Here is a 26444-nt window from a genome sequence, read left to right as displayed (position 1 = left end):
GATGGAGGGACTTCTGCTCTGTGATATATTGTGCCAAAACATATCTGTGATACCACAGTACTCCTTTTTGATTAGCAGGCTGCTGACGTGTGATGCTTCCATATTTCAACATTACTGAGTGCTTCACAAAAGTGCTTTAAACACCTGTTTGCGTGAAAACACCCAGACATCCACTGAAGCCTCACAAAAGCTTGGAAACCTGCTTTACTAATGACTTCTACTCTTCAGTTCTCTCTCTCTCTTTTTTAATTGATTGAAATGTCATTTTCTGTTTTCATCTGAATGATTATTTTTCATTTGAAAATAAAATCTCCGGAAACAGGATTGTAAAGCAAAGGTGTTGGGGAATCCTGAGCAAAGAGTTTCTAAAATAATCTTTGTGGACTGAAAATTTCTGCAAACGCTGTAACCTTTTTAGTTCACTTACCTATTTTAATTCCATGGCCCATAATGTTGTAAAAAGTGTTATTTTCAATCTTGAAATCTGATATCCCTGATAGGTGAACTCCCTGAGCAAAAGAATCCAATACAACACAATGTCGCATGTAAGATTCTAAAAAAGCGAAAAAGAAAAAGACTTGAATACAGACCAGCAAAACTGAAAAGTGATGCAATATCAAAATTAGAATGTACCAATAGTTGTTTCAAATAGCAGCAGAATCATTTCAATGGATTGCATCAAATGGATGAAAAGCTGAAAGGTTTAATTTCCAAAGACTAGTAGAAGCACTGAGTGAGTTTGCACATGGAGTTTAACAGACAAATTGCCATCATTAAGAAAGTCCTATCAGAAGTGGAGGAAGCTTTCAGAAGGCCTTAACAGATGGGTAGAATCCAGAGCAAGTAGCCCAATGTCTAAGCGTGTGAGCAGCGGCTGTAAACAAACTGATAGCCAAGGAAACTCTTTTAATGGTATGATAGTTAGATAGTTTAAATAGGATAATTTGATAACTCTTACTGTATATAACCCTGAAACTCACCAAGTGACTTTGTGATAAAGTATCTCAATTAACCTCCCTCACTAAGTTCTTGCAAATATAAACTGAGACATTACATCCATATGTACTGTCTCAGGCTCCTTAGATGAAAGGACAGTATCAGGGTAAAAAATATTTATTTGTTCTGAATAAACTGAATTTTTAAACTGACTTTATAGGACTCCCATTTAACAGCACTGCAGTAATCTGATATAGATATCACTGCACTGTGTATAATTGCAGTCAAAAATATATTTTCCCTAGATGTACTACAAGTGGCATATTGACTGAGTTGGTTGTGGTATTTATATTTTGACATAACTTGGGAAATCATCTGGTGCACTAGATTGGAAAGTGTCCTAGTGGACTATAGGCAATACAATCTAATCCAATTCTTGCTAAATCTTGGGTTCCTTTTTTAGCTAAATCATTAACTTATTTGTACCTGGATGAAATTTTAATAGGCTGTTTATATCCAGCTTACTACTAAGCCTAGATACAGTTGATTAATTGGTCTCACCTCACCTAAAACTGAACTTTAAAAAGATATTGAGAATTTGATGTCATCAGCATTCTGGTGCTAAAAACAGAGGAAAATAATTATTAGCTGCTAGAATTTGAGGGGAAAAAGCAATGTCACCTCCGTTAGAATTGTATAGAATTGAAATAAACATCTGAATGGGCAAGTAATATACATGTATCAGGAGCGTTTCTAGAAGTAGCATCCTTGTTTGCTTTCATCAGTGGTGTTTTGATTGCACCCACATGCAAAATAAATTTTAAAAACTGTTAAGAAAACATTTAATGTAACAACCACCATCACCTCTAAAAATTAAAATGTCTTACTAGTCATTTGAGCATTTCCAACCAGGGTCAGTGCACCAAAATGCCTCTGGAATGCTTGTCCTACATGATGGAATTGTACACCTGCCAAATGTAGCAGACTTTCTTTATCATAATAGGATTCCACAATGACAATACCCCCCATGTCCTGAGACCCAGGTTTTCTCTCAGTTCTCTTATAGAGGCAGTTGGGGTTATCTGAAAAGCAGGAAGGGAGATAGACATTACTGAGAGCTAGAACTGAGAATATTCTTAGTTGAGATGAAGAATTCAGCAAATCAGTTGAGATGAGAATTTCAGCAAATCACAGAGGAAATATGAAGTCATCAGACTTGAAGTAATACTTAACAGAAATGGCAGTCATTTTATGAAAACCTTTAAGGCAGTGGTCTCCAACCCCTAGGCCACACATTTGGAGGTGAGTGGCAGGCTAGCAGGCAAAACTGAAACTACCACGACCGCGGTCCATGTCAAAATTGTCTTCCACAAAACTAGTCCCTGGTGCCAAAACGGTTGGGGACTGTGCCTTAAGGCACTGTTTTTAGACAATTTCTTGTGTCGGTTTTACTGTTACTCACTCATAAAATGTTAAATATGGGAAGAAAATCATATCTCTTCTACTACAAAAAGTATTTTGGTGACAAGAATCCAATAAACTGTTTAATGAACTCAGCATGTGTCTCAAAAATTTACATAAACATAAATTATTCCTACAATTGTCTTCTTGATTAAAGAGTACATTATAAACACAGCAAATCCAGTGTTCATATATATTAAGATTCTCTTTCCCTGTCTTTGAAATGCACTCTTATTTAAATAATTATCCATTTTTCTGCATATTGATGCTTATTTCTTACAATATCTCACAATGCTTTTTCAAAATACTTTCCCTCTAAAACTGGGGAAGAAGGGTGTGTGTGTGTGTGTGTGTGAATCCAATTAATGCATTAATCTAAAGTACAAAATTATATTCTGAAAGTGCCTACTACACTTAATTGCTCCAACACTTCCCATTTGAAGCAAACAGAAAATGCCTCAGTTCAGTCTGCTTAATATTTTATCATCATATACTGAAAAGAAGAAAGTTTTTGGAGCCTGTACATGAAGTAAAGTGGGAAGGCCTCTGAAATAATGATAAAACACCCGGGATATTTAAAAACTACAATGCTCCACTCACTTATTTACTTCTGTTGTGCATAGGTGTGCACTTCTTCCTCACTCACCTCCTGAAACAGCTGTTGCTTTACAGAGTTGCAGATGGGAATTTTTTTCACTTGTGACATTTCCTTGGATGACTAGATTCCTACTGAGCAATGCCACAACAGCTCTAAAAGTAAGATGTTCTTTGAGAACTTGCTTTTCAGTAACAGCATAAGAATACCTATAGGATACATAAGAGTAAATCCTGTTAGTTTTACCAAATTGTGTCAACGATTCCATCAATTTTTAAAGGCCAGAAATAAGCTGAGTTGAAGGCAGAACCTAGCCTTAATACATCTTCTGGCACCAGATTCCTCTTTCGGCAATGAGTACTTAATCCGCACACATATGCAGTCGCCTATATATGTGAAATGCAATTGTACCAGTGCAGATCCACAGTTGTATAAACTTCAAATTAACATCACATGAGCCTTGTCAGTGCAACACTGCCAACTCAGGCATGATTACCTTAGTGGAGACGTAATGTAGAGTTCTGTACCCTTTATTTCCTTAATGGTAAGAATTTCCTTTTTCTTTTGAGCATCTTCAAAACTTCCTCCACATACAACCACTTCATCTCCAGGTTTCCAATCCACAAAATCTATTAAATCCAACTTTGTTTCATTGGGGTATGCTGCTGATTTCAAATATGTCACTGGTATTTTTGGTACACAGCCTGAAATATTAAATAGGATTCACATATGAGGAAAAAAAGGATGCCATTTTTAATGAATATAAGCCCAGCCCCAACCAAATCTGTAGTGTTTAAGAACATAATGAGAGCAATGTATGGATTAAGAATGCACCTTTTTCTTATTTTTATGTTTTTAATATAATACTGTCATTTTGCTAGTATTTATAGGTAATACTAAAATTACCTATAAAATACTAAAAATACTAAACATTTTTATTATGTAAATGAGTTGAAAAATTGATGTTCTATACCAGACATGTCAAACACAAGGGCTGGGGGGCCAGATCCGGCCTGCGAAGTGGTTTCATGAGGCCCATGAAGCCATCCTGGAAACAGTGAGGGAACGGCCCCACTGCCTTGGCCCTGGCCCAGAGACTCTCCTTCTGCCAGAGACCCTCAGATCTGTCCCACTCCTGCCCAGGCCCCCATAGGCACCCTTGATGTAGACCTGGCCACGCCCACCCAGTTGGCCATACGCACTCTAGCCATGCCCACCCAGTAGGCCACGCCCACCCTGGCCATACCCACCTGGCCCCCTGAGGGCAACCGCAATGCTGATGCGGCCCTCAATGAAATTGAGTTTGACACCCCTGTTCTATACGGTCCCAGGGAAGAACAGATGTTACAACTCTGACAATACTTTTTTATCAAAGAAAAAAAACAACTATAGTCAGCAAATCAAAGGAAGGACACAAACTAAGGAACACAAAGTAAGCCCTATAAAACATCTCCAACCCAATATAATTCTCTGAAAAAAATGTTAAGTCAATCCTAATACAAGGACCATCACAATGGTATCAGGTTTGAATTCATCACTAAAAAAGTTTGGCCAACCAATTATTTTTCTGTGTTGTCTCCAAAACATAGAATATACAATTAAAAATATTTTTCTTTTCTTTTTTTCAGCTCAGAGAAGAAAATAATGTCTCCTGTGATGTTGGCCCTAGCGATGTGCTATTCTCAGCAGCACGCAGGGAATATAAAGATTGTTCTTGACAATACTTCCAGTGGCAAAATGAATAGCATATATGCACAACAGAAGCGTAACTAAATTTCAGCAGGAATTATTCCCATATGTACAACATGCAGAAAGGCAAATACAAATATTTATACTATGTTTTTAAGGTGGCTTAAATGTTTGTAAACACCACCAATTAGTGTACAGAAAAAGAAGTTAGAAATTAAATGCTGTATTTACCTTTTCCAAGGGGTTCTCTTTTCTTTTCCTTTTAGTACTCATAAATAAGAATAAATAATACTATAGTGGAGACTTAAGTATTAAACTCAAAGATATACACTTTTCTTTGAAAATCGTATTTCCAAAAAAAAATAATCACACTATTAATAGCTTCCAGTTTCTATTGAACCAGAAACCACAGTACTTAACCATTATTAGTATTCTACAATATATTATTTGTACTCAGTAACAAAGCAATTAATTTAGGGAGGGGGATGTATTCCATTAATATAGATAGAAATGGTTAATCATAAATTTAATCATTCTTAATCAGAAAAAAGCCCAATACTTCCCATTAAAATGAAGCTTTCTTTAAGGAGATGATTATATATAGTATTTTCACAACTTCTTGAAATTCAGGTTTTAATATACAATGCCCTAGAAGTATGAATTCAAGTCACTTTCTTCAGGGAAACCACTTCAGTGAGAAAAAGTAGAGCAAAGTTCCTCTATTCCACTTCAATTGAAGTGAATCTGAGCAGCTTACAAAAGCAATACAGGTAATCCTTGTTTAGTGTCCACAACTGAGACTGACAATTCAGTTATTAAGTCAAATGGCCTTTGAATGAAACTGCAGTTTTGCTTATGATCTTTTTTCAGAACTGCAAAACTCATAAGTGTAAGGATTGGTTGTAAATGTACACCATCATAACTGTGATGAGACACAAAATGAGGAAGTCACTAAATGAGGTCTATTCCACTTCAATTGAAGTGAATCTGAGCAGCTTACAAAAGCAACAGAGTGAGCATATAGATTCATTGCTTAAGTCAAAGACTTAGGTGACAGGGCAACATATATATTGAATTGGGATGGACATTCAAGTGTGAGGATGGCAAGATAATGGTAACCAGGGCTTTTTTCCTCATAGAATGCTCAGAACGATGTTCCATCACCTTTTTTTTCTTTACAAAAAAAAAGCTCCCTCTATTGGCTTTCAAAAGCCTATTGCAGGGATAGCCAATGTTGGCTCTTTTTTATGACTCGTGGACTTCAACTCCCAGAAATCCTGAGCCAGCCACACTGAGGGGAAAGAGAGAGGTTTCCAAGCTGAGCAATGCTGGCTCAGGAATTCTGGGACTTGAAGTCCTTGAGTCATAAAAGAGCCAAGGTTGCCTACCCTGCACTAGAGGAGGAGATTAAAATTATTTGCAAAGTTACTTCTTTAGGAACTAAACTTTTAGAATCTAAAACAGCTAATTCAAAAAAGCCAAAAAGAACCTCACATTTTTCATCTGCTTCTGTCTTTTGGAAGGTAAAATTGGATAACAAAATAATCTATTTCCTATGTTAACATCTCTGCAATGAAATCAATAAAGGTAACAGGAAAGAAATGAGAAACATTTTTCTCAATGTAATATGTCTAATTTAGCTGATGCTAGAAAAAAAATAGTATCTTTTGTAAATACTCTTGAAAACTATTTTGAATCTATAACCATCTATTACAACTAAACCACTTTAAATTAAACAATTCTTAAGAATAAAATATTCTTAATTTGGACTTTACTTTTACTGTTTGGACTGTTGTGTGTTTTGAAAAATAGATTATTTAGAATCTATGTTGCACTTCAGTCTTTAAATAATTAACCTAGTATATACATAACAATATATGATGTTTTCCATGGTGAGCTTAACATCAATAACAACATTTATTAAAAAGGCTAAAATAATTTCTGGTGGTATTATCTGTACATTAAAATTTTGTTTAGTCACAATCTTTCACTTTTCACATTCTGGACAAGTAGTGGTCATGTATCCTAGCAAAAGATGTTTATTTTTATTTTTATTTTTTAAATTTTTAATCCCATTTATATCCCGCCCTTCTCCGAAGACTCAGGGTGGCTTACAATCTAAGCACAATCAATGTGCTTAGGAATAGCCTTCATTCTATGTATATGCCTGCTTATTAGGGCTTTCGCCCCCCCCCAGCGGCATTATTACAAAGTCAGCTTATTGCCCCCAACAAACTGGGTCCTCATTTTACCTACCTCGGAAAGATGGAAGGCTGAGTCAACCTTGAGCCTGGTGGGATGCGAACCTTCACTAATTGCAGGCAGCTGGTGTTACTTAAGGAGGCATTATTATTTATTTATTTATTTATTGATGGGATTTATATCCCGCCCTATCTCCCGAAGGACTCAGGGCGGCTAACAGCAAAACATATAATAAGTACAGAGATCAAGATAGAAATAAAATTGAGAACATCTGTGCAATAAATTAAATTAGAGAATTTAAGAGATAAATTAAAAATACTAAATATAAATTAAATAAAATGCCTGTCAGTCTAGGTCGGCCTGGTGGAACAAGAGTGTTTTGAGGCCGCGGCGAAAGGATTGGAGGTTTTGGGCCATCCGAAGCTCAGGGGGGAGCTGATTCCATAGGGCTGGCGCTCCCACAGAGAAGGCCCTCCCCCTGGGGGTCGCCAGTCGACATTGCCTAGCTGACGGTACCCTGAGGAGGCCTTCTCTGTGCGAGCGTACTGGACGATGGGGATTTGTTCCCGGCAGCAGATGGTCCTGCAAGTATCCCGGACCTAAGCCATGTAGGGCTTTAAAGGTAAGTACCAGCACCTTAAATCTCACCCGGAGGGCAACTGGTAGCCAATGCAGCTCATGCAGGAGTGGTGTAATATGGGAGTATCGGGGAGCTCCCATCACAACCCGTGCAGCTGCATTCTGCACCAGCTGAAGCCTCCGGGTGGTCTTCAAGGGCAGCCCCATGTAGAGAGCATTACAGTAATCAATACGGGAGGTAACGAGTGCGTGGGTGACTGTACGTAGGGCATCTCGGTCCAAAAAGGGGCGCAACTGGTATATAAGACGAATCTGTGCAAATGCCCCCCTAGCCACGGCTCCAATATGATCTTCAAAACTGAGTCGTGAATCTAGGAGGACGCCCAGATTGCGTGCTCTATCAATGGGAGGTAACATCTCTCCTCCAATAGTCAGAGATGGAACATTTTGGACTAAACGAGATGATGGTATGTACAGCCACTCAGTCTTGGCCGGGTTAAGTCGAAGCCTGTTTTCTCCCATCCAAATCTGTACCGCTTCCAGGCAACGGGACATCACATCGAGGGCATCACTGGGTTGATTCGGGGTGGAGATGAATAGCTGGGTATCATCAGCATATTGATGATATTTCACCCCGAAGCTACGGATGATCTCTCCCAGCGGCTTCATATAGATGTTGAACAGGAGGGGCGAGAGCACCGAACCCTGAGGCACTCCACACTTAAGAGGCCTAGGGCTTGACCTCTGCCCTCCTGCCAACACCGTCTGCGAACGGTCCGAGAGGTAGGAGGAGAACCACCGCAAAACGGTGCCTCCCACTCCCAGCCCCTCAAGACGACGCAGTAAGATACCATGGTCGATGGTATCAAAAGCTGCTGATAGATCTAATAGGACCAGGACAGAGGAATAACCTCTATCTCGGGCCCGCCAGAGATCATTCACCAGCGCGACCAATGCCGTCTCCGTGCTGTGCCCGGGTCTGAAACCCGATTGGTACGGATCTAGATATTCAGCTTCCTCCAGGTTCAAAGGGAGCTGTCGTGCCACCACGCTCTCAATGACCTTCGCAAGGAAGCGAAGGTTGGAGACAGGACGGAAGTTGTTTAAAACAGCTGGGTCCAGTGCCGGCTTCTTGAGGAGGGGCCTTACCACCGCCTCTTTCAAGGCAGCAGGGAAGTACCCTTCACTCAATGAGGCATTGATAACTGCTAGGAGCCAGCCTCGTGTAGCCTCCCGAGCTGCATAGACTAGCCAGGAGGGACACGGGTCCAACAAACATGTGGCGGCACTTAGTTTCCCCATGATCTTGTCCACTTCATCCGGAGTCACAGGATCGAACTCTTCCCAAATGTATTCGGCCAACTTCATCGCTTTCCTCTCGTTAGATACTGCCCAGTCAGAGTCCAGACCAGCCCGAATCTGAGCAATTTTGTCCACCAGATATTTACTAAATTCCTCAGCCCGTCCATGTAGGGGGTCCTCTCCCGTCTCTTGACTTATAAGGGAGCGGACCACTCTAAATAGGGCGGCCGGGCGATTATCTGCGGACGCAATGAGGGTGGTGAAGTAGGCACGCTTTGCCACCCTCATTGCCACGAGATAAGATCTAGAAAAGGATCTTAACTGTGATCGGTCAGACTCAGACCGGCTGGTTCTCCAAATGCTCTCTAGGCCTCTTCTCTGGCGCTTCATCTCCCGCAGGTCCTTGGAGAACCAAGGAGCGAGTCGGGACTTGCGCCGGGTCAGTGGCCGCAAAGGGACAACGCGGTCGAGTGCCTCCGAAGCAGCCTGCTGCCAGGCATTAACTAAGGACTCGACCGGGTTGTGGGAGAGGGAGGTGGGAATCGGTCCAAGCGCCATCTGGAATTTATCTGGGTCCATCAGGCGCCTGGGGCGGAACCACCTGGTCGGTTCCGCCTCCTGATGGCGGGGGGTGACGTGACGGAGGCCCAACCGCAGGAGGTAATGGTCTGTCCATGAAAGGGGTTGTGATGTTGGGGTAACCCCACCCAGTCCATTTAGCCACTGCCCAGAGACAAAAATAAGATCAGGCATGTTTCCTCCCTCGTGAGTTGGGTCCTGAGTAATTTGTGTCAGGTCCATGGCCGTCATGGAGGCCATGAACTCTCGGGCCACTTCTGATGCACTGCCCAGGGAAGGTAGATTAAAGTCTCCCAGTACCATAAGTTTTGGAAATTCGACCGCCAATCCCGAGATGGCGTTAGCAGTGGCATTAGCCCACTGCTCCACCAAGGCTCTCTTATGTATAGACTTATACATATGTGTATAAGCATAGTCAGTAGCATATGCCTTTTTAAAAATATCAAACAAGCAAAGAAACAGAAATAAGTCCAAAATATCTGTATTACACCCAGAAATGCCAAGTTTGCAACCAATATTTCTCATCCATAACTATGGCACTGTAAGGATACCTGCATACATGCAAATGCTTCGCTGAGATCAGTAACACAGCAGGGATTGTTTTTTCCTTCTAGTAACAGATTGCTGGGAAATACCAAACATGGCCTTGAGAATTCCAATGTTTGTTACAAATTTTTTTGGATGTGGTTGGAAAGAGGCCTAGAAATGCCAGCACAAATACATCACACTTGCTGAACGTGCACACGCAACTAATTACAATCTTCAATTTTTTGTATTCTGTCTTTTTAACATGTATTGCCCTGTTCACCGCCCTGAGTCCTTCGGGAGAAGGGCGGTATACAAATAAAATTAATAATAATAATAATTAAAATTAATAATAATAATTATATGTGATATATCTAAAATGAGATGGGCTGTCTCAAATGCAACTTGCAAACCGTTCCATTCTGCGGCAAAACAATCCAGGACAAGCTGATCAGCAGAGCTTAGAGAGGACCCATTAACACAATTTTTGGGAAGGAAAGAAACAGAAGGACAGTTTAAAATCTTCCAGTTGATGTTATGTTATGTAACATCTTCTGGAAGTTGAAGTCCCCGAGTCATAAAAGAGCCAAGGTTGCCTATGCCTGGCCTATTGGCTTTCGAAAGCCAATAGGAATTGCTGCTGAGCACACCAAAAGACCCAGTCGGCAAATGTTGTACAGGCAAGTTGTCTGCAGCGAAGGCAGGAACTTTGCACCCCTCCCTGCTGCCTAACTACACCATCTCAACTAGGTAAGTAAGATATTATTTGAAAATAGGATGGCAATAAACAATTTAGGCTGCATTTACATCAGGGCTTTTCAACCTTTTCAGAAATTGTACCACTTTTAGAACATGACAATATTCAAGCACCACCAGTGCTTAACAAGGTGTCAAAAACTTGATGACTAAAAAAGGGGGTGGTATTTTGGGTTTCATTGGTTAGATTCATTTATTGTGATAGAAATAGCTAGTTTATAATATTATAGAAAAGCAAAAAGTTGAGGTTCAATGTTAATGTTTCCTTCTACTCCTGTAACAGAGGAAGTCAGAAGTCAGTGCCTTTTCTTTTTCCCTTCTCCCCCTCACTTTTCCCTTTTTCTCTCACCCTTTGCTCGCAACCCCCCCCTCACTCACACTTTGCTCACAAAAGCCTCCAGTCGCTCTCACTCACTCCTCCATCTCTTTTAAAGGCACCTCGTTTAGTCTCTCCCCCACTTACTTCGTCTCTTTCAAAGGCCTCTTGCTCGCTTGCTCACTTACTGCCCCGTTGCTTCCAAACACCATTTTCTCGTTCACTCACTCACTTACTGCCCCATCGCTTCCAAACACTTCCAAATGCCACTTGCTTGCTCCCTCACTTACTGCATTTGGAAGCGACGGGGCAGTAAGTGAATGAGTGCCAGTGCCAGAGGCCATCAGCTGTTTGGCGCCGGAGACCACTGCCATGAAGAACACAGTTCTGGGTCGGGGTTTGGAGAAAGCTCTGGGTGGGGGCTCAGTATGGGCCGCGGCGTGGCAATGTGGGAGAGGAATCCCCACGGCAGCTGTGGGGAGGGGAATCCCCATGGCATGTGGCTCCGAACTGCAGGGGCAGGTGTGCAAAGGACGGGCACGACGCCGTAGCAAGACACCGGCATCGCTCCCAGTGACAACACCTCTGAGTTCCAACACCTTATTTTTTTAGAAAAAAAGCATTGATGGTAACCATTAACATATCTAAAGCAAATCAACTAATACTGAAAAGAGCATTTCAGCTAAGTTATTAGAATAACAATGACGTTTATACCTGGTGCCACAAGTATTGCAAGCTAAGTCTGCCCACAGCCTAGAATTTGATCCTGACAGGGCTCAAGATTGACTTAGCCTTCCATCCTTCTGAGGTTGGTAAAATGAGGGCCCAGATTGTTGGGGGCAATATGCTGATTCTGTAAACTACTTAGAGAGCTCTTGCTATTATTTTCCAAGTGAAATAAATTGCTATTTCAAGATCAGCTAAAGATATGTCTCTTGAGACTAATTTCACAAGCTTAAGGTACCTTGGAGGGATTTTTAGCACAGCCCCTTCCCATGCCAACATTATTACAGTTTCTAGGAATGCCTGAAACGAAAGATTCCTCCAAGAAGGGACAAATCTTATAATTTCTCTCCAGCAGCAGAGTAAGATGATATTCCATTATAAAATAAGGCTGCCTGACAAGTTAAGTGAACTAAGGCCGAAGAAGTGAGCTAAAATAAGCATATATGATGTCCAAAAAGCTAAACATGTATCAGCTAAATAGAATATAATGAGTGGAAGGACCCTTTATAATAACAATCCTTACTTTAGCACTGCTCTGGAATAAAAGGCATTTTACACTCATCATGTTATCCTTATAACAATCTTGTTATACTAATTCTGTTGATCCTGTTTTAAATTGCTGCAGGGCCAACCAACCCTTCTATTAGGCACATAGAGATAGCTGAGTTGGACAAATGATTCTAGATGTCATGAAAAGGAAGCACATTGTTTATCATTTACTATAATATGTATATATATATTTCTGCTAAAGAAAGATACTTGTGGGAGTTTCTCATAAGTGCCAAAATTAATTATTCAGTTAAAGATATTATATACTGTGACTTGAGAAGAAGGTCACAATTTGTTATTTTACCTCAGGCAGTAAAATGTCTTGGCCTGGCCCTGAATTTCTTCAGAATAAATATTCTTACCCTTATTTCACATATTCTGTAAATGTTGGATATATTTGCGAGGCTACTGATTTCATCTAAATATTTTGATTTAACATAAGAGAAGCACATTGATCCAGTGTCCCTTCCCCTGCCTCCAACACAGCCACCACTCATCACTCAGGCAACTCAGCAATCATAACTGTTCCTTCTATTTTATAGAGTTTAAAAGGAAATAAAGATTGCAATCTAAAATTTCAATTGGAAAAATGCAATAAATCAGCACTATTCAAACACAATTTCTTCATAAAATTAGCATTATATTAAAAAAAACTATTAGGAGTCTAGACCTTATAGCATAAGAACTCTGCCATACCAAGATACTTTGGTTCAGCAAAGTATTTGCAACCAACATTAACTTATATCAACTTTCACCAGATTGTTCTTAACTATTACAGCTGCAAAACTCTTGTTGCACTATGTTGTTTGTAGGTTTGAGACTCTGGGCTCACAGAGAGAATTTTGAGCCAAATTTTGCTTAGCTTATGCTAGTCAATTGGAGATGGCAGAGAACATAAGCCAATAAGTGATCACTTTCTCTACCTCAAATTTGCCATTCACTAATCTTACTGCTCCTTCTCCAAGTGCTTTGATCATTCCTTAATTAGATTCTCTCCTACCTTCATTATAAAAAAAGGCAATACATTTCCAATATCTCCCTCCAAATACAGTATAATCCATTCATTTTTCAGCATTTCTTTGAATTTTTTTCCATTATCTTAATTGGCATTTTTTGCAACTTTTCAGAGAAAGAGAGTATTTTCTAAAAATAAACAAATACACAGAAATGTTCAAATGGTGCAAGGTGAGCTCTGTGAGTAGTGGAAGGGAGGTGTGCTTCTCTGCACTCTGCAAAGTAACTTTTGTGTACGTCAAAGAAATAAACCTGTAAAGATTTCTGGGCTTCTCCACAATTGATCAAAACTCGGCTAAATGCAAGGAAACAACAAAGTATCCCTCCAATTAGAGAAAACTCATCCAAAGAAATTGGATACACTCACTTAAATTCTCCATCACTGAAGGCAAGGTAAAAGAAAAAGGATCTCATTTTCTTAGGCTAACAAGAAAAAAGACTTTTTATTGGGGGGCGTTTGTGAAGAGCCAACAATAATATTCAGCTTGTACCATACACTGATGGAGTAAAGAGTTGCTCCAGACCTGGGATATTGTGCAGAAGTACTATTCCTCAAAATACAAGCATTAAAGAATGTATCTATACCACATACTAGAATACTGACACTTAATATTTATTCATTGTAAAAATAGTCCAGAGTGAAAATGACATGCTATCAACTTTCTGAATTGTCACAGATTAATTCACTTTGGTGGATTAACCAAAGATAATGTATTTGCAGAAACCTTCCCTACCATTTTATTCTCAAATTGCTCTGAAGAAGCCTCCATGTAATTCCACCTCTTTAAAATAAACTGGATTTCTGCCAAAACTACAAATTGGTGCTCATTCCAGCAAAATTTGGCATTGGAAATGAAGATGAGCATCTGTAAAGAACTGAGGGGTTAAAAGGACTTGAGGGAGAGATGTTTGTTCTGACAGTTTTCAAGACTATGGTCCCACCATGATCTAAAATATCTTGGAAGCAAAATAATTACTACAGTTTATTCATGAGTAATTAACAAATATGGTAGCACTATAGGGTGCGGAAAAAATAATCTATCAAATATATATATATATATATATATATATATATATATATATATATATATATATATATATATATATATATATATATATATATATATATATATATATATATATATATATATATATATATATATATATATATAGTTGATAGATTACACCCCAAAATACAATTCACCATGGAAACAGAAGCTAACAATCAACTTCCCTTCCTTGATGTCTTAGTCTACAAGAAATCCAACGGCTCCCTAGGACACACTATCTACCATAAAAAAACACACACAAACCGCTATCTGAACGCACTCTCACACCACCACCCAGCACAGATCAACTCCGTAGCCAAGACACTCATCTCCAGAACAAAACACCTAGCTGACGAACAACACCTAAAAACCGAACTACACACTCTCACTAATGTACTAACAGCCAATGGATTCCAAAGAAACACGATTACCAACTTAATCCGAAGAGAGACACCCACAAAAACCCAAGACAGAGAACAAAAAAATGGCAAAGCCCTCCTCCCATACTTAAAAGGGACCACAGACAGAATCAGCAAGGTCCTCCAAAAACACAACATCAAAACAGCATTCTACACAGACAGAAAAATATCCACCATCCTAAGAAACCCCAAGGACATAATTGGCTTAGAAAACCAAGGAGTATACGAAATCCCATGCACCACCTGCACCACCACATACATCGGACAGACCAACAGAAGAATAAGTGCACGCATTGAAGAGCACAAAAACTCACTCAGAAAGGGAGAACAAACTTCATCCCTGGTCCAACACTTTGAAGCCACGGGACATGAAATTGATTTTAAAAAAACCAAAACTATCGCCAAAATTGAACATTTTAACAACAGAATAATCAGAGAAGCCATTGAGATAGAAAAACACCCCCACAGCATAAACAACCTTTACCTTTACCTTACCTATATATATATATAATTTCTAACAAAAGAAAGGTTAATTATAAATTAAATTTATAATTATGTTTTTACCAAAAGGTCTACAGCCAGAAATATTCCCAAATATTAAAAAAATGGTTGTTCAGTATAATTCCACAATTATTTAATTCATTTTCTAAATTATCGACTGCCCAATGATTGGGAGAACAACTTCTCTATAGCAAAAAACTGTTTATATCAACAATACCCAGAATGTGAAATATTAACATGAGGCCTAAAAATTGACAAAAACAAGTTTCTGCGGTTATACAATGAATACTATAACACACATTACAACTGTAGTAGTGTAGTGAATGCATAATAGTAATAGTGGTAAGCTTATATCACATCAGCAACTCTTTTCAGTAATAACCTTGATAATCTGATTTTTTTTCTGTTTCTTAGCATGAATGAGCAATCAAAAACTATAAAAGAAATAGAGAGAAATTGAAGTAAGAAAGAAAAAGGAAAAAATGGTAGAGTGTGGTACCCAAAGGGGAAAAAATGAACATAACTTTACATTTAGTATTTCTGGCATACTTATTGTACTTAATAAATTGTGATCAGATTCAAGTAAATTTATCTTTCACTATAGATTTTTTCAAACCTTTGGTATCCTTTCAGTTTTGTAAGACAGAGACAGTTTCTACAGTTTTAAGAATCAATGCAATCCAGTAAAAGATGCATTTTAATTTTCCAATGTTTGTAATAACAAACACAGCATCAAATAGTATAAACTAGCTCAATTTCATATGTAGCCCCCATTTATCTTCAAGATCAATTTTTGATGAGTTGCTCATCTAAAAGGATTTTTAACCCACCAAGAGTTTCAAGAAGATTTATTTATTTATTTATTTATTTATTTATTTATTTATTTATTTATTTATTTATTTATTTTATTTTATTAAACTTATATACCGCCCTTCTCCCGTAGGACTCAGGGCGGTTCACAAGGTTTTTTAAAACAGTCCAAAAAATTACATAAATTAAAACAATTAAAATGATTAAACTAACCTTGAAACTAAAAACCCCAATAACAATTAAAATACAATTAAAACCCCAGTTAATATTCTCAGTCCAGGCCCGAAAGCTCGAAGAGCCAGGTCTTCAGGTCCCGGCGGAATGAGCGAAGGTCAGGGGAAGTCCTAAGCTCTACAGGTAGCTGGTTCCAAAGGGCCGGTGCACCCACAGAGAAGGCCCTCCCCCTGGGTATTGTCCGCCGGCAATCTTTTACCGGCAGTACCCTGAGAAGACCCTCCCTGTGGGAGCGCACAGGACGAAGGGAGCTTGATGCCGGCAGCAGGTGTTCCCTCAAATATCCCGGACCCAAGCCATTTAGGGCTTTATAGGTCATCACCAGCACCTTGAATCTCACCCGGAGGGCAACCGGAAGCCAATGCAGCTCGCGGAGTAGAGGTGTTACATGGGAGTATCGGGAAACCCCCATCACAACCCGCGCGGCTGCATTCTGCACCAGCTGAAGCCTCTGAGTGGTCCTCAAGGGCAGCCCCATGTAGAGACCGTTGCAGTAGTCCAATCGGGAGGTCACGAGCGCATGAGTGACTGTGTGCAGGGCATCTCCACCAGGCTGACCTAGACTGACAGGCATTTTAATTAATTTATATTTAGTATTTTTAATTCATTTTTTAAATTCTCTAATTTTTTATTGCACTGATGTTCTCAATTTCATTTTATCTTGATTTATGTACTTATTATGTTTTGTTGTTAGCCGCCCTGAGTCCTTCGGGAGATAGGGCAGGATATAAATCCCATCAATAAATCAATAAATAAATAAATAAATCTCGGTCCAGGTAGGGCCGCAACTAGCGCACCAGGTGAACCAGGGCAAAGGCCCCCCTGGTCATGGCTCCTATATGGTCTTCAAAACTGAGCCGCGAATCCAGGAGGATGCCCAAGTTGCGAGCCCTATCAACGGGGGGTAACACCTCACCCCCCATCATTAAAGATGGAATGGACTGGTTAGTCCGAGATGCCGGTATGCACAGCCACTCAGTGTTGGCCAGATTGAGATGAAGCCTGTTTCTCCCCATCCAGACCTGGACCACCTCCAGGCAACGAGACATCACGATGAGGGCATCACTGGGTTGGTTCGGGGTGGAGAATAAAAGTTGGGTATCATCAGCGTACTGATGATACCCCACCCTGAAACCACGAATGATCTCACCCAGCGGCTTCATATAGATGTTGAACAGGAGGGGAGAGAGAACTGACCCCTGAGGAACTCCACAAACGAGAGGCCTCGGGGCAGACCTCTGCCCTCCCATCAACACTGATTGCGAGCGGCCCAGGAGATAGGAGGAGAACCACTGCAAGACAGTGCCTCCCACTCCCAACCCCCTGAGACGCCGCAATAGGATACCATGGTCGATGGTATCAAAAGCCGCTGAGAGATCTAATAGAACTAGGACAGAGGAACAACCCCTGTCCCGAGCCCGCCAGAGATCATTCACCAGCGTGACCAATGCCGTCTCCGTGCTGTACCCGGGCCTGAAACCCAATTGGGACGGGTCCAGATAATCAGTTTCCTCCAGGAACAGAGGAAGCTGGTGCGCCACCACACTCTCAACAACCTTCGCCAGAAAGCGAAGGTTGGAGACAGGACGATAGTTGTTTAAAATTGCTGGGTCCAGGGCAGGCTTCTTGAGAAGGGGCCTCACCACTGCCTCCTTCAAAGCGGTGGGGAAGACACCCTCACTCAAAGAGGAAGATATTACTGCCTGGAACCAGCTTCGTGTCTCCTCCCGAGCCGCATAAATTAGCCAAGAGGGACACGGGTCCAATAAACAGGTGGTGGAACTCAGCCTCCCCATAATCCTGTCCACATCATCAGGGGAAACAGGATCGAACTCAGTCCAGATAATATGCTCAAGACAGTCCGATTCCTCCATATCAGACTCTGCCCAGTTAGAGTCCAAACCGGCCCGGATCTGAGCAATTTTGTCCATCAGATGATGACTAAACTCCTCGGCCCGCCCCTGCAAGGGCTCCTCTCTCACCTCCTGATTAAGATTCACCTATTTGAAATTTCAAATCATCTTCAAGACACCCTGTTGTGCTTAGAATATATGATTCAAATTCTGTGACAAGTTTTGTTTATTATTAAATGAAGATATAGAGCATTCTACAAATGTTTTTAATAATGTTTTTAATCAGTGTGGAAGCTGGAAAAGTATAGGCCTCTAGCACACATTGATCTGCTAAAAAGTATTGGGCATGATACAGATCTACTGTATATTGCCACAAATAGTTAAATTGTACAAGTACACAAAACAATGAACCATTAAAATCAGGAGATACATGAAGAAGCACAGAAGATTCAACTCAAAAGTGCAATGTAGCAGCATTTACTTACTCTCCATGATTTGAGTTCTCAAGGATGATGAACTGATTAATGACTAGAAAGAAAGGAATAGAGGGCATAGAACAGATTGAATATGAATAAACTGTGATCAGTAGACAGAGTAATATCAAGGTATCAAGCTTCATGAGTAAACTTTACCTTTAAGTCCCCATGCCATTTTGAAAATTCAACTCTCTGGCTTGTCATCCGTTACTGACTTCCCAGTAACAAAACAGGATAGATTTACTGTATGTGCAATAATGCAACATCATTTATGCTGATGCTATTCACTAAAACCCACATGGGTCAAAACTGTGCAAGTTCTTTCAGAGACCCAAGCAGTCAGGATCAATTTTGACAGAAAGGACAAAACTATGGACAAGGCCACTGAACTAGTTTTCTCTTTGGAAACTTGCCAGGAGAGGTGTTTTTTTAGGGAATACATATGAACAGTGCCAGAGACATTGATAAATTTCCCTTCTAAACAATCAATAAAAAACCTTCCATCCTGTTCAGGCTTCTATTGTGGACGCAAGGGCCATAATTACATTGTCAAAAATTCAAGTTACCCTAGCTGACTGAGAGCCCCTTTAACAGTGACGTTGATTGGCATGCAGTTTATGGGTGTTGTGCTCTGACTGGCAGGGGAGCTGGGCGAAGCCAAAGGCAACTGTGAAAATTCTCAATCTACTCTGACCACCCGAGTGCCAAACTGCCACTCCAGAGAGAATTCTGGGAAAATCCAGAGTCATATTAACATATCAAATAGAGAAGCTGACACGTTGTTATTAAACAATCAGATTCAGCCATCACTATGGAACTGTTCCTGCAAAATTTACTATTTGAAAGGGAAATAAGTGGGAATTATACTCCATTCTGTCTACTCAGAGACAGCTAAAAATGATTCAAAAGCTTGTTTGTTTAATGATTTCAGTGTGTGCTTAGCTACAACTAAGAAATACAAAAAAAATGTCAAACACTTCAGTTTGTTTTATTCTATAAGCCAAGTTGATCCTAAATTGGCACCCAAATGTGTTTGGGTTTGATGTAAGAAGCATGAAGGCACAAAATAAGCGTTCTCTATTTCAAGAGTATGTGTGTGGTGGGGAGGAGGGTCCACTATGTTCACACTAAATGGCAGCTTATATCCTTTGACTGAAATGTAATTGTACTCATGCAGTGGAATTGAGCTCAGACTGGATATAACTCTACAGCAAGCCCAAGCTTTGCGGCATCATTGCCAAAGTATTGAAGCCAAGAAACATTTCCATTAATGTCTCAGGGCCACACTACTCTCTGTTCTTCAGCTTCCTAACTGAGCTGTTTTGATTTCCCTTTTTCTAGCCTCAGCTGCAGACATTGCAACCAATGGATAGAACTATTCGGAAAACAAAGTATATCTGCTTTTTTAAAGTAAGACAGCACAGGAAAATATGTTCATTATGCAAACAACTCAATTCTAGACAAATGCTTGTCTCTCTCTACCAAGGATTTCTGTCTAAGAAAGCACTGTCTATAAAAGGGGGGAGGGGGAATGAACAAAAACAGACCCAGGTGGAACAAGGGTCAAATACTGCAATCTACCCCATAAAAGAAATGTTCTCTTTGACTGTTCCAGACCAGCCAAAGCTATAAATTCATGGCTGAGGAAGGGCTGTCAGGAAGAAGTAAGAAAACCCACCTTATTTCTGTCCCATTCCTATGCCCCTCCCTTGCTGCTTGGTATTAGGGCTAGACAACTCATTGTTGGGACTGGATTAGAGATTTGAACCTGAGCATTTCATAGAGACATAGTAGAAGGGAAAAATAGGAAAGTAAGAAGTTGTTCATTCTCTCCTTTTGAAATACCAGGCATATAGTGCAAGAAGAAAAATGTCAGTTTCACATTATACAATCCCCAGTACTAAAGTCCAACCAAGAGTGCTTATTATAAACCATATAGTGTTTGAAGAAGCCAGTTCCTTTTTATTCCAATTAGCATGCAACCTTCACCTAACATCAAAACATTCCGTGTATGCTGGAATTTAAAATTCACAATTCTTGCTAGCGAACAAGAATATCCAGGACAGACATAGGCAGCTTTGTTCTCTCAAGAACCTGCACGGTTTACAGGGTAAGAGTCAAACAACCACTTTTCTTTTTGCCATCCTCCTATCTCTCTTATTTATTTAGATATTAAATTTCTATGCCACTCATCTCACTAATACAGCAACTCTGGGCAGCTTACAGTATAATAAGAAGTTTAAAAGTGCTAAACACAATTAAAACTAGAATAAAAAGATTAAAAGTTAAGAACCAAGATGATGGGCAGTCGGAGTGTGTGGGTGTGTGCGTCTGTGTGTGAGAATCTTCTCTATCCTGTTAGCCACACCCACTGTAGCAGGGCCCTATTGGGAGCCCAGGCCAAGCAGCAGAGCCAAGTTTTTAGCTCTTCCGGAAGGCCAAGAGTGTGGGTATGGATCTCATCCTCTGATGGAAAAATATTTCAGAGGGCAGGGGCCACAGCAGCTCTTCTCCTGGACCCTGCCAGCTGAAATTCTTTGGCTAACAGGATCTGAAGTAGGCCCTTTCCACTGAAATGAGTGGGGCAGGTTAGTCCCATCGGGATAAAGTGGTTCCTCATATATTCTCACTCACTGTATAATAGGTCTCTCTCTCTCTCTCTCTCTCTCTCTCTCTCTCTCTCTCTCTCTCTCTCTCTCTCTCTCTCTCTCTCTCTCTCTCTCTCAGCAAACTACAGTAGAGAACTCAACTAATTTATTGTGGTGGCTCTGAATACCTAGCCCACAGCCATAATGTCACTCCATGTGTGTCTTTGCTTTTCCAAATAGCCCTCAACTGTCTATGCCTGAATAGGCTTTGTGGTTGGTGTTGCTGCTGCTGTTGTTCAGGTGAGAAAGTCTGGGTGAAACATAGTCTACTCTCAAGCCCTTGAGGGATAGCAGATTTAAGAAACAAGAATCTCTTGGATTTCTGGTAAGATTTTATTATGGGTACATTAATGTAGCAGAAAAGGGACGCGGTGGCTCAGTGGGTTAGGATGCTGAGCCTGTCAATCAGAAGGTCGGCAGTTTGGCAGGTCGAATCCCGAGTGCCGCATAACAGAGTAAGCGCCTGTTACTCGTCCCAGCTTCTGCCAACCTAGCAGTTCGAAGCACGTAAAAATGCAAGTAGAAAAATAGGGACCACTACGGTGGGAAGGTAACAGCGTTCCGTGCGCCTTTGGCATCTAGTCATGCCGGCCACATGACCACGGAGACGTCCTCGGACAAGCGCTGGCTCTTCGGCTTTGAAACGGAGATGAGTACCGGCCCCTAGAGTTGGAAATGACTAGCACATATGTGCGGGGGAACCTTTACCTTTAATGTAGCAGAGTCTTGAAAACTTAGCAAAATAATCCCAAACAACTTGTATATAATATAATTAAGGTAGGCTTACTCTGAGTCACTTTCTAGCTCTTCACCCCTCCCCTGGACTCAAAAATGTCTTTTAAAGGCTCCATTTCTTCCCACAACTGCCCTCCTCTCTTATATACCTAAGATCTGTTAGGCCTTCTCTCACACCCACTTATTATTTTTGCTTTTTCTTAAACACTGCTTTTCTATGGCTCCATTTTTGCCCCATATCTGTCCTTATTTGGAATTTACCTTGTGAATTCACTAACAGAAGAAGGCATCACAACCACAGAAATATGTAAGTAACAGCTAATGTAGCATTAGTTGAATAAACTGATTTTACCCCAAAATTAACCATAAGTTCAGGTATGCTGGATTCAGGGTGTTTTTGTCTGATGTTACTTGGGAGAGTAAGCAATCCAAATCGTCTGCCATTTGAACACAAACATTCCCTCCAAGATTAAATAAATCCTAAATAAACATATATATTTTTTAAAAAAATGTTCACTCCATGCTAAGAGGCACATCTCCTACCTCCTATATTTAAATAAAGGAATTTCTGGTAAGGAAGTGGCACTTTTGGACATCCAGAATAAATCCACAAAAACACACATTCATTCATGGAGATTCCCTAACACACATAACAGTGATCTTGCAAAGACACACCCAGTGGATTTTTTTATTATTATTTATCCATAGGTTGTCTAGAACTGGCAACACTTTAAAAAAAAAGTAAAAGCAAACAGTGGCAGCAAAATAAAATGACTAGATTCCTTGACAGATCCCTGTTTTCTCTCTTGTCCTATACTCAAAGCTACTATTGCTATGGATGGTTCCATCCAGTCAAACTTTCATTATTAACTTGGAATGTTAGCACTTTTATTAATACACTGGATTCAAATCCACTACAAAGTATGTTTCCAATATACTTCATTGTTGGTTAGACAGAACAGCAGCAGGGAGTTACAAAAGGAAATCTGTACCCATACTGTAAGGTTGCTGCTCTAAATAAGGAAAAGAGCAAGATTCTGCATATGTTTCTGACAACAGGTTATAGTACAGCTCAGATGGAGCATAGGCTGATGGCCAGAATGGCCAAGTGGAGATGTGGTAGATACAACTGATATTGTAAACCTAAATGGAGGTTGACGGACCCATTTCTGAAATTGCGCCACAGTTTCATGTCAACTATACATTGAAACTTTGCAACAAAATTTCTGGGATTTTGTTTCTACTGCAGCATCTTTCAGCAGTCTCCTTTTCCCTTAATCATGACAGTTTAACTTGATGGGCCTTGAATTTCAGCAATATCTGGAGGGCCACTTGTTTCTTGCTCTGCTCTGGGCCTTTTAGGCTTAAACACTCCTTTGTGCAACTGGATTCTTGATTTTCTTACTAACAGGCCCCAGTATGTGCAAGCTAGAACAGATATTTCTAACACCATTTTCTTGAGCACAGGTTCTCCTCAGGGCTGCGTCCTAAGTCCGCTGCTGTTCACCCTGTTGACCCATGACTGTTGTGCTAGGTTTGCCACAAAATATATTGTGAAGTTCGCAGATGATACAACACTAGTGGGCCTTATTCATGATGACAATGAGGGTGCTTACCATAAGAAGGTTGAGGGTTTGGTGAACTGGTGTAAGGAAAACAGCCTACTTTTAAATACTGGAAAAACCAAAGAGATCATTGTCGATTTCAGAAAAGGCAGGCACAGCCACACTCCTCTGTGCATTAATGATTCACCTGTGGAGATGGTTACCAGCATCAAATTCCTGGGTGTGCAGTTAACAAGTAGGCTGGCTTGGTCGCTCAACAGCGAGACACTGGTGAAGCGGGCACAGCAGCACCTGTGTTTTTTGTGTCGCATGAGAAAAGCTCAACTTCCTTCCTCTATCCCAGACATGTCAAACACAAGGCCTGGGGGCCGGATCCGGCCCGTGAAGTGGTTTCATGTGGCCCTCGAAGCCATCCTGGAAACAGTGAGGGAATGGTCCCCACTGCCTTGTCCCTGGCCCAGAGACCCTCCTTCTGCCAGAGACCCTCAGATCTCTCCCACTCCTGCCCAGGCCCCCATAGGCACCCTTGATGCAAACGATGTAGAGCTGGCCACACCCAACCAGTAGGCCATAAGCACTCTAGCCACGCCCACCCAGTAGGCCACGCCCACCCTGACCATACCCACCCGGCCCCCTGAAGGCAACCGCAATGCTGATGCGGCCTTCAATGAAATTGAGTTTGACACCCCTGCTCTATCCTTATCACTTTCTACAAGGGGATGATCAAGAGCATCCTGTCATATAGCATCACAGTCTGGTTTGGCACCATCACTGCTTCAAACAGGAAGGTGGTGCAGAGACCCTAACCCTAACCCTAAAGCTTCCTCCTTCTGTTATGTATTCAAGATGGACAGTGATTAATAGTTATATGTTACTTATATGTAAGGGTGTAGGTCTATACATATGTTGTATATAGTATGTTTAAATGCGTGTTATGTATGCATACACTTTGAGAGCAAGCAACTAAATTTCATTTTTAATGTGTGCTGTTGTGCCCACAGTACAAAAATATGACAATAAAGGTTATCTATCTATCTATCTATCTATCTATCTATCTATCTATCTATCTATCTATCTATCTAAAACTTAGCAGTATGAATTGTGAAAGTTAAGCACTTCTAAATATCTCATTATTTTTCCATTAAACCTGACCCATATTCACCACAACTATGAAGATTATCAAAAGGCATATTGGTTTGATAGCAAAATCTTTTCTATATAACTCACCATGCATGGAAAGGGTTCCATTTCTCACAGCCAGAAATTTCACTCCATATGGGAAAAACCCTTCGGAGTAGGTGCTTCCATGGAGATGGATACGGGCCATGTCACAAAATGGCTTCCTGGGAGACCCAATCTGAAGTTCTCCTCCGTCGGACACAAGGATAGAATGAGCGTGAAGTTCTAGGGGTCCAGGGCCAATAAATGCCAGCTTGCCACCTAAAGTGAGTGACAATAACAGTAACTGTAAACAGTTATAAGATGCAACATCATTCACAGTGAAGAAAGTAGAGCTGGTTTCCTAAAACTGGAGAACATGTTCTCAATGTAACATTAGAAGAAGAAAAAATGTTAGTAAGAAAATAGCAAAATGTTCTGATTCTCGTTTTTCTCTCTCTTTGACTTTAGCTTACTTTCTCCTTCTAATATAAGATCATATGATCAAAGAATTGATAATTTGGAGTTAAAAATAATTTTATTCATTACTTTAAACTTTAAGGCATTGTCTCCTGTATTGTATTTACCCAAGCTTCAGAAATTTCACAGCACCTACGTTTTAAATTTGAACTCCTATAGATAATCCATATACACCAAGTCTTTCAGGTTTCCCTGAGCATCCCTGATTTGATCCTTTTTGTGATTTACTTCTCTGAAAAAGTAATTCATTTTTACTCTTTTTCTATTCTTTGGCCTCGTAGTTGTTTTCCCTGACATGACATGATAGTCTGACAAATACAGATGACTTTCTCTGTTCCAGTTTCTGCTCCAACTCTGTTTTCTATTTTGTTGGGTTCTGAATCGCAGTGGCAATCTATATTCGGGGAAACCAACATGTTAAATAAGGTATTTCCCCTTTCAGAAAGTTAATGATTGTTTTCCTATCATTTGCAAGCACACAAAAATATTTTTATTTGCTTAAGAACATAAGATCCATGCTGAGTAAATTGATCCACAATGAGAATTAAGCAAACTTTCCCTAAATTGGTGTCTCAAAGTAGCACTTCTCTGTGTCAGTGTCACACTCCAGTGGAAAGATCTTCAAATTTCTTCCTAGCCATACTTGTGAACACACATTTTTTTTAACACGTACTTAGGGATGGAAGACCTCTGACAACAGCTGACACAGGCAATGTCAATGCATGTGATAAAGTACAATCATAAATATTCTTTTCAAGTGATATTAAAAATCTAATTTCTTCTTTCCCCAGTGGGCACTTTTTTTTCTCACTGTCATTTTTGAAAAATCCAGACATTACTGAAGAGGAAGCTAAAGCCTGAGTGATAAAGATATCCGTAAAGTAAGACAGAAAGAATTGCTATGATAGGTAAAGATTACATTCCAGTCTGTTAAGCTAATTGTAACATTTTTCAGAGTTTACAGGCATTTCCATCTAAACAGGTAAATGACATACAATGTGTCTCAACTGCCAGCCTTCTGAACTCATCCCTTTCTGCACTTTATTAATTTATAATAAATATGCAGCTTTTACTCTACAAGGATAAACATACATACATGCCACCTGCTTTCTTGTTTTCATAGCGCTTGATCTGTTTCCCATGAGCAGAAAATAATAAATGCTGATTAATCAAAGTATTTGGCTCCAACCTTTCTTACTGTTTGTTATGGCTACCCAAGAAAGCAAGGAATATCCTACATAGCCGTCGGGTAATCTTGAAAAATAAAAATGAACTCTACTTACAGTA

The 26444-nt window shown here is 40.3% G+C and overlaps 1 protein-coding gene across 1 annotated transcript in view; it reads right to left on the bottom strand.

Annotated features, from left to right (window-relative positions):
• Positions 1–26444, bottom strand: part of PKHD1 (PKHD1 ciliary IPT domain containing fibrocystin/polyductin) — a gene marked incomplete at both ends in the record, with an annotated part of 196628 nt that overhangs the window by 58735 nt on the left and 111449 nt on the right. Inside the window, 5 exons of the mRNA XM_081342989.1 lie at positions 428–553; positions 1824–2018; positions 3044–3201; positions 3489–3696; positions 24747–24959. Of these exons, the coding sequence (XP_081199115.1) occupies positions 428–553; positions 1824–2018; positions 3044–3201; positions 3489–3696; positions 24747–24959 (900 nt within the window). The remainder of the gene's footprint in view (positions 1–427; positions 554–1823; positions 2019–3043; positions 3202–3488; positions 3697–24746; positions 24960–26444) is intronic.

Source organism: Vipera berus (genome assembly GCF_964194415.1).
Source record: "Vipera berus genome assembly, chromosome: 1".
Classification (NCBI taxonomy): Eukaryota; Metazoa; Chordata; class Lepidosauria; order Squamata; family Viperidae; genus Vipera; species Vipera berus.
Note: the sequence above shows the minus strand (reverse complement) of the source record. Positions and strands in the feature narration are given on the sequence as shown.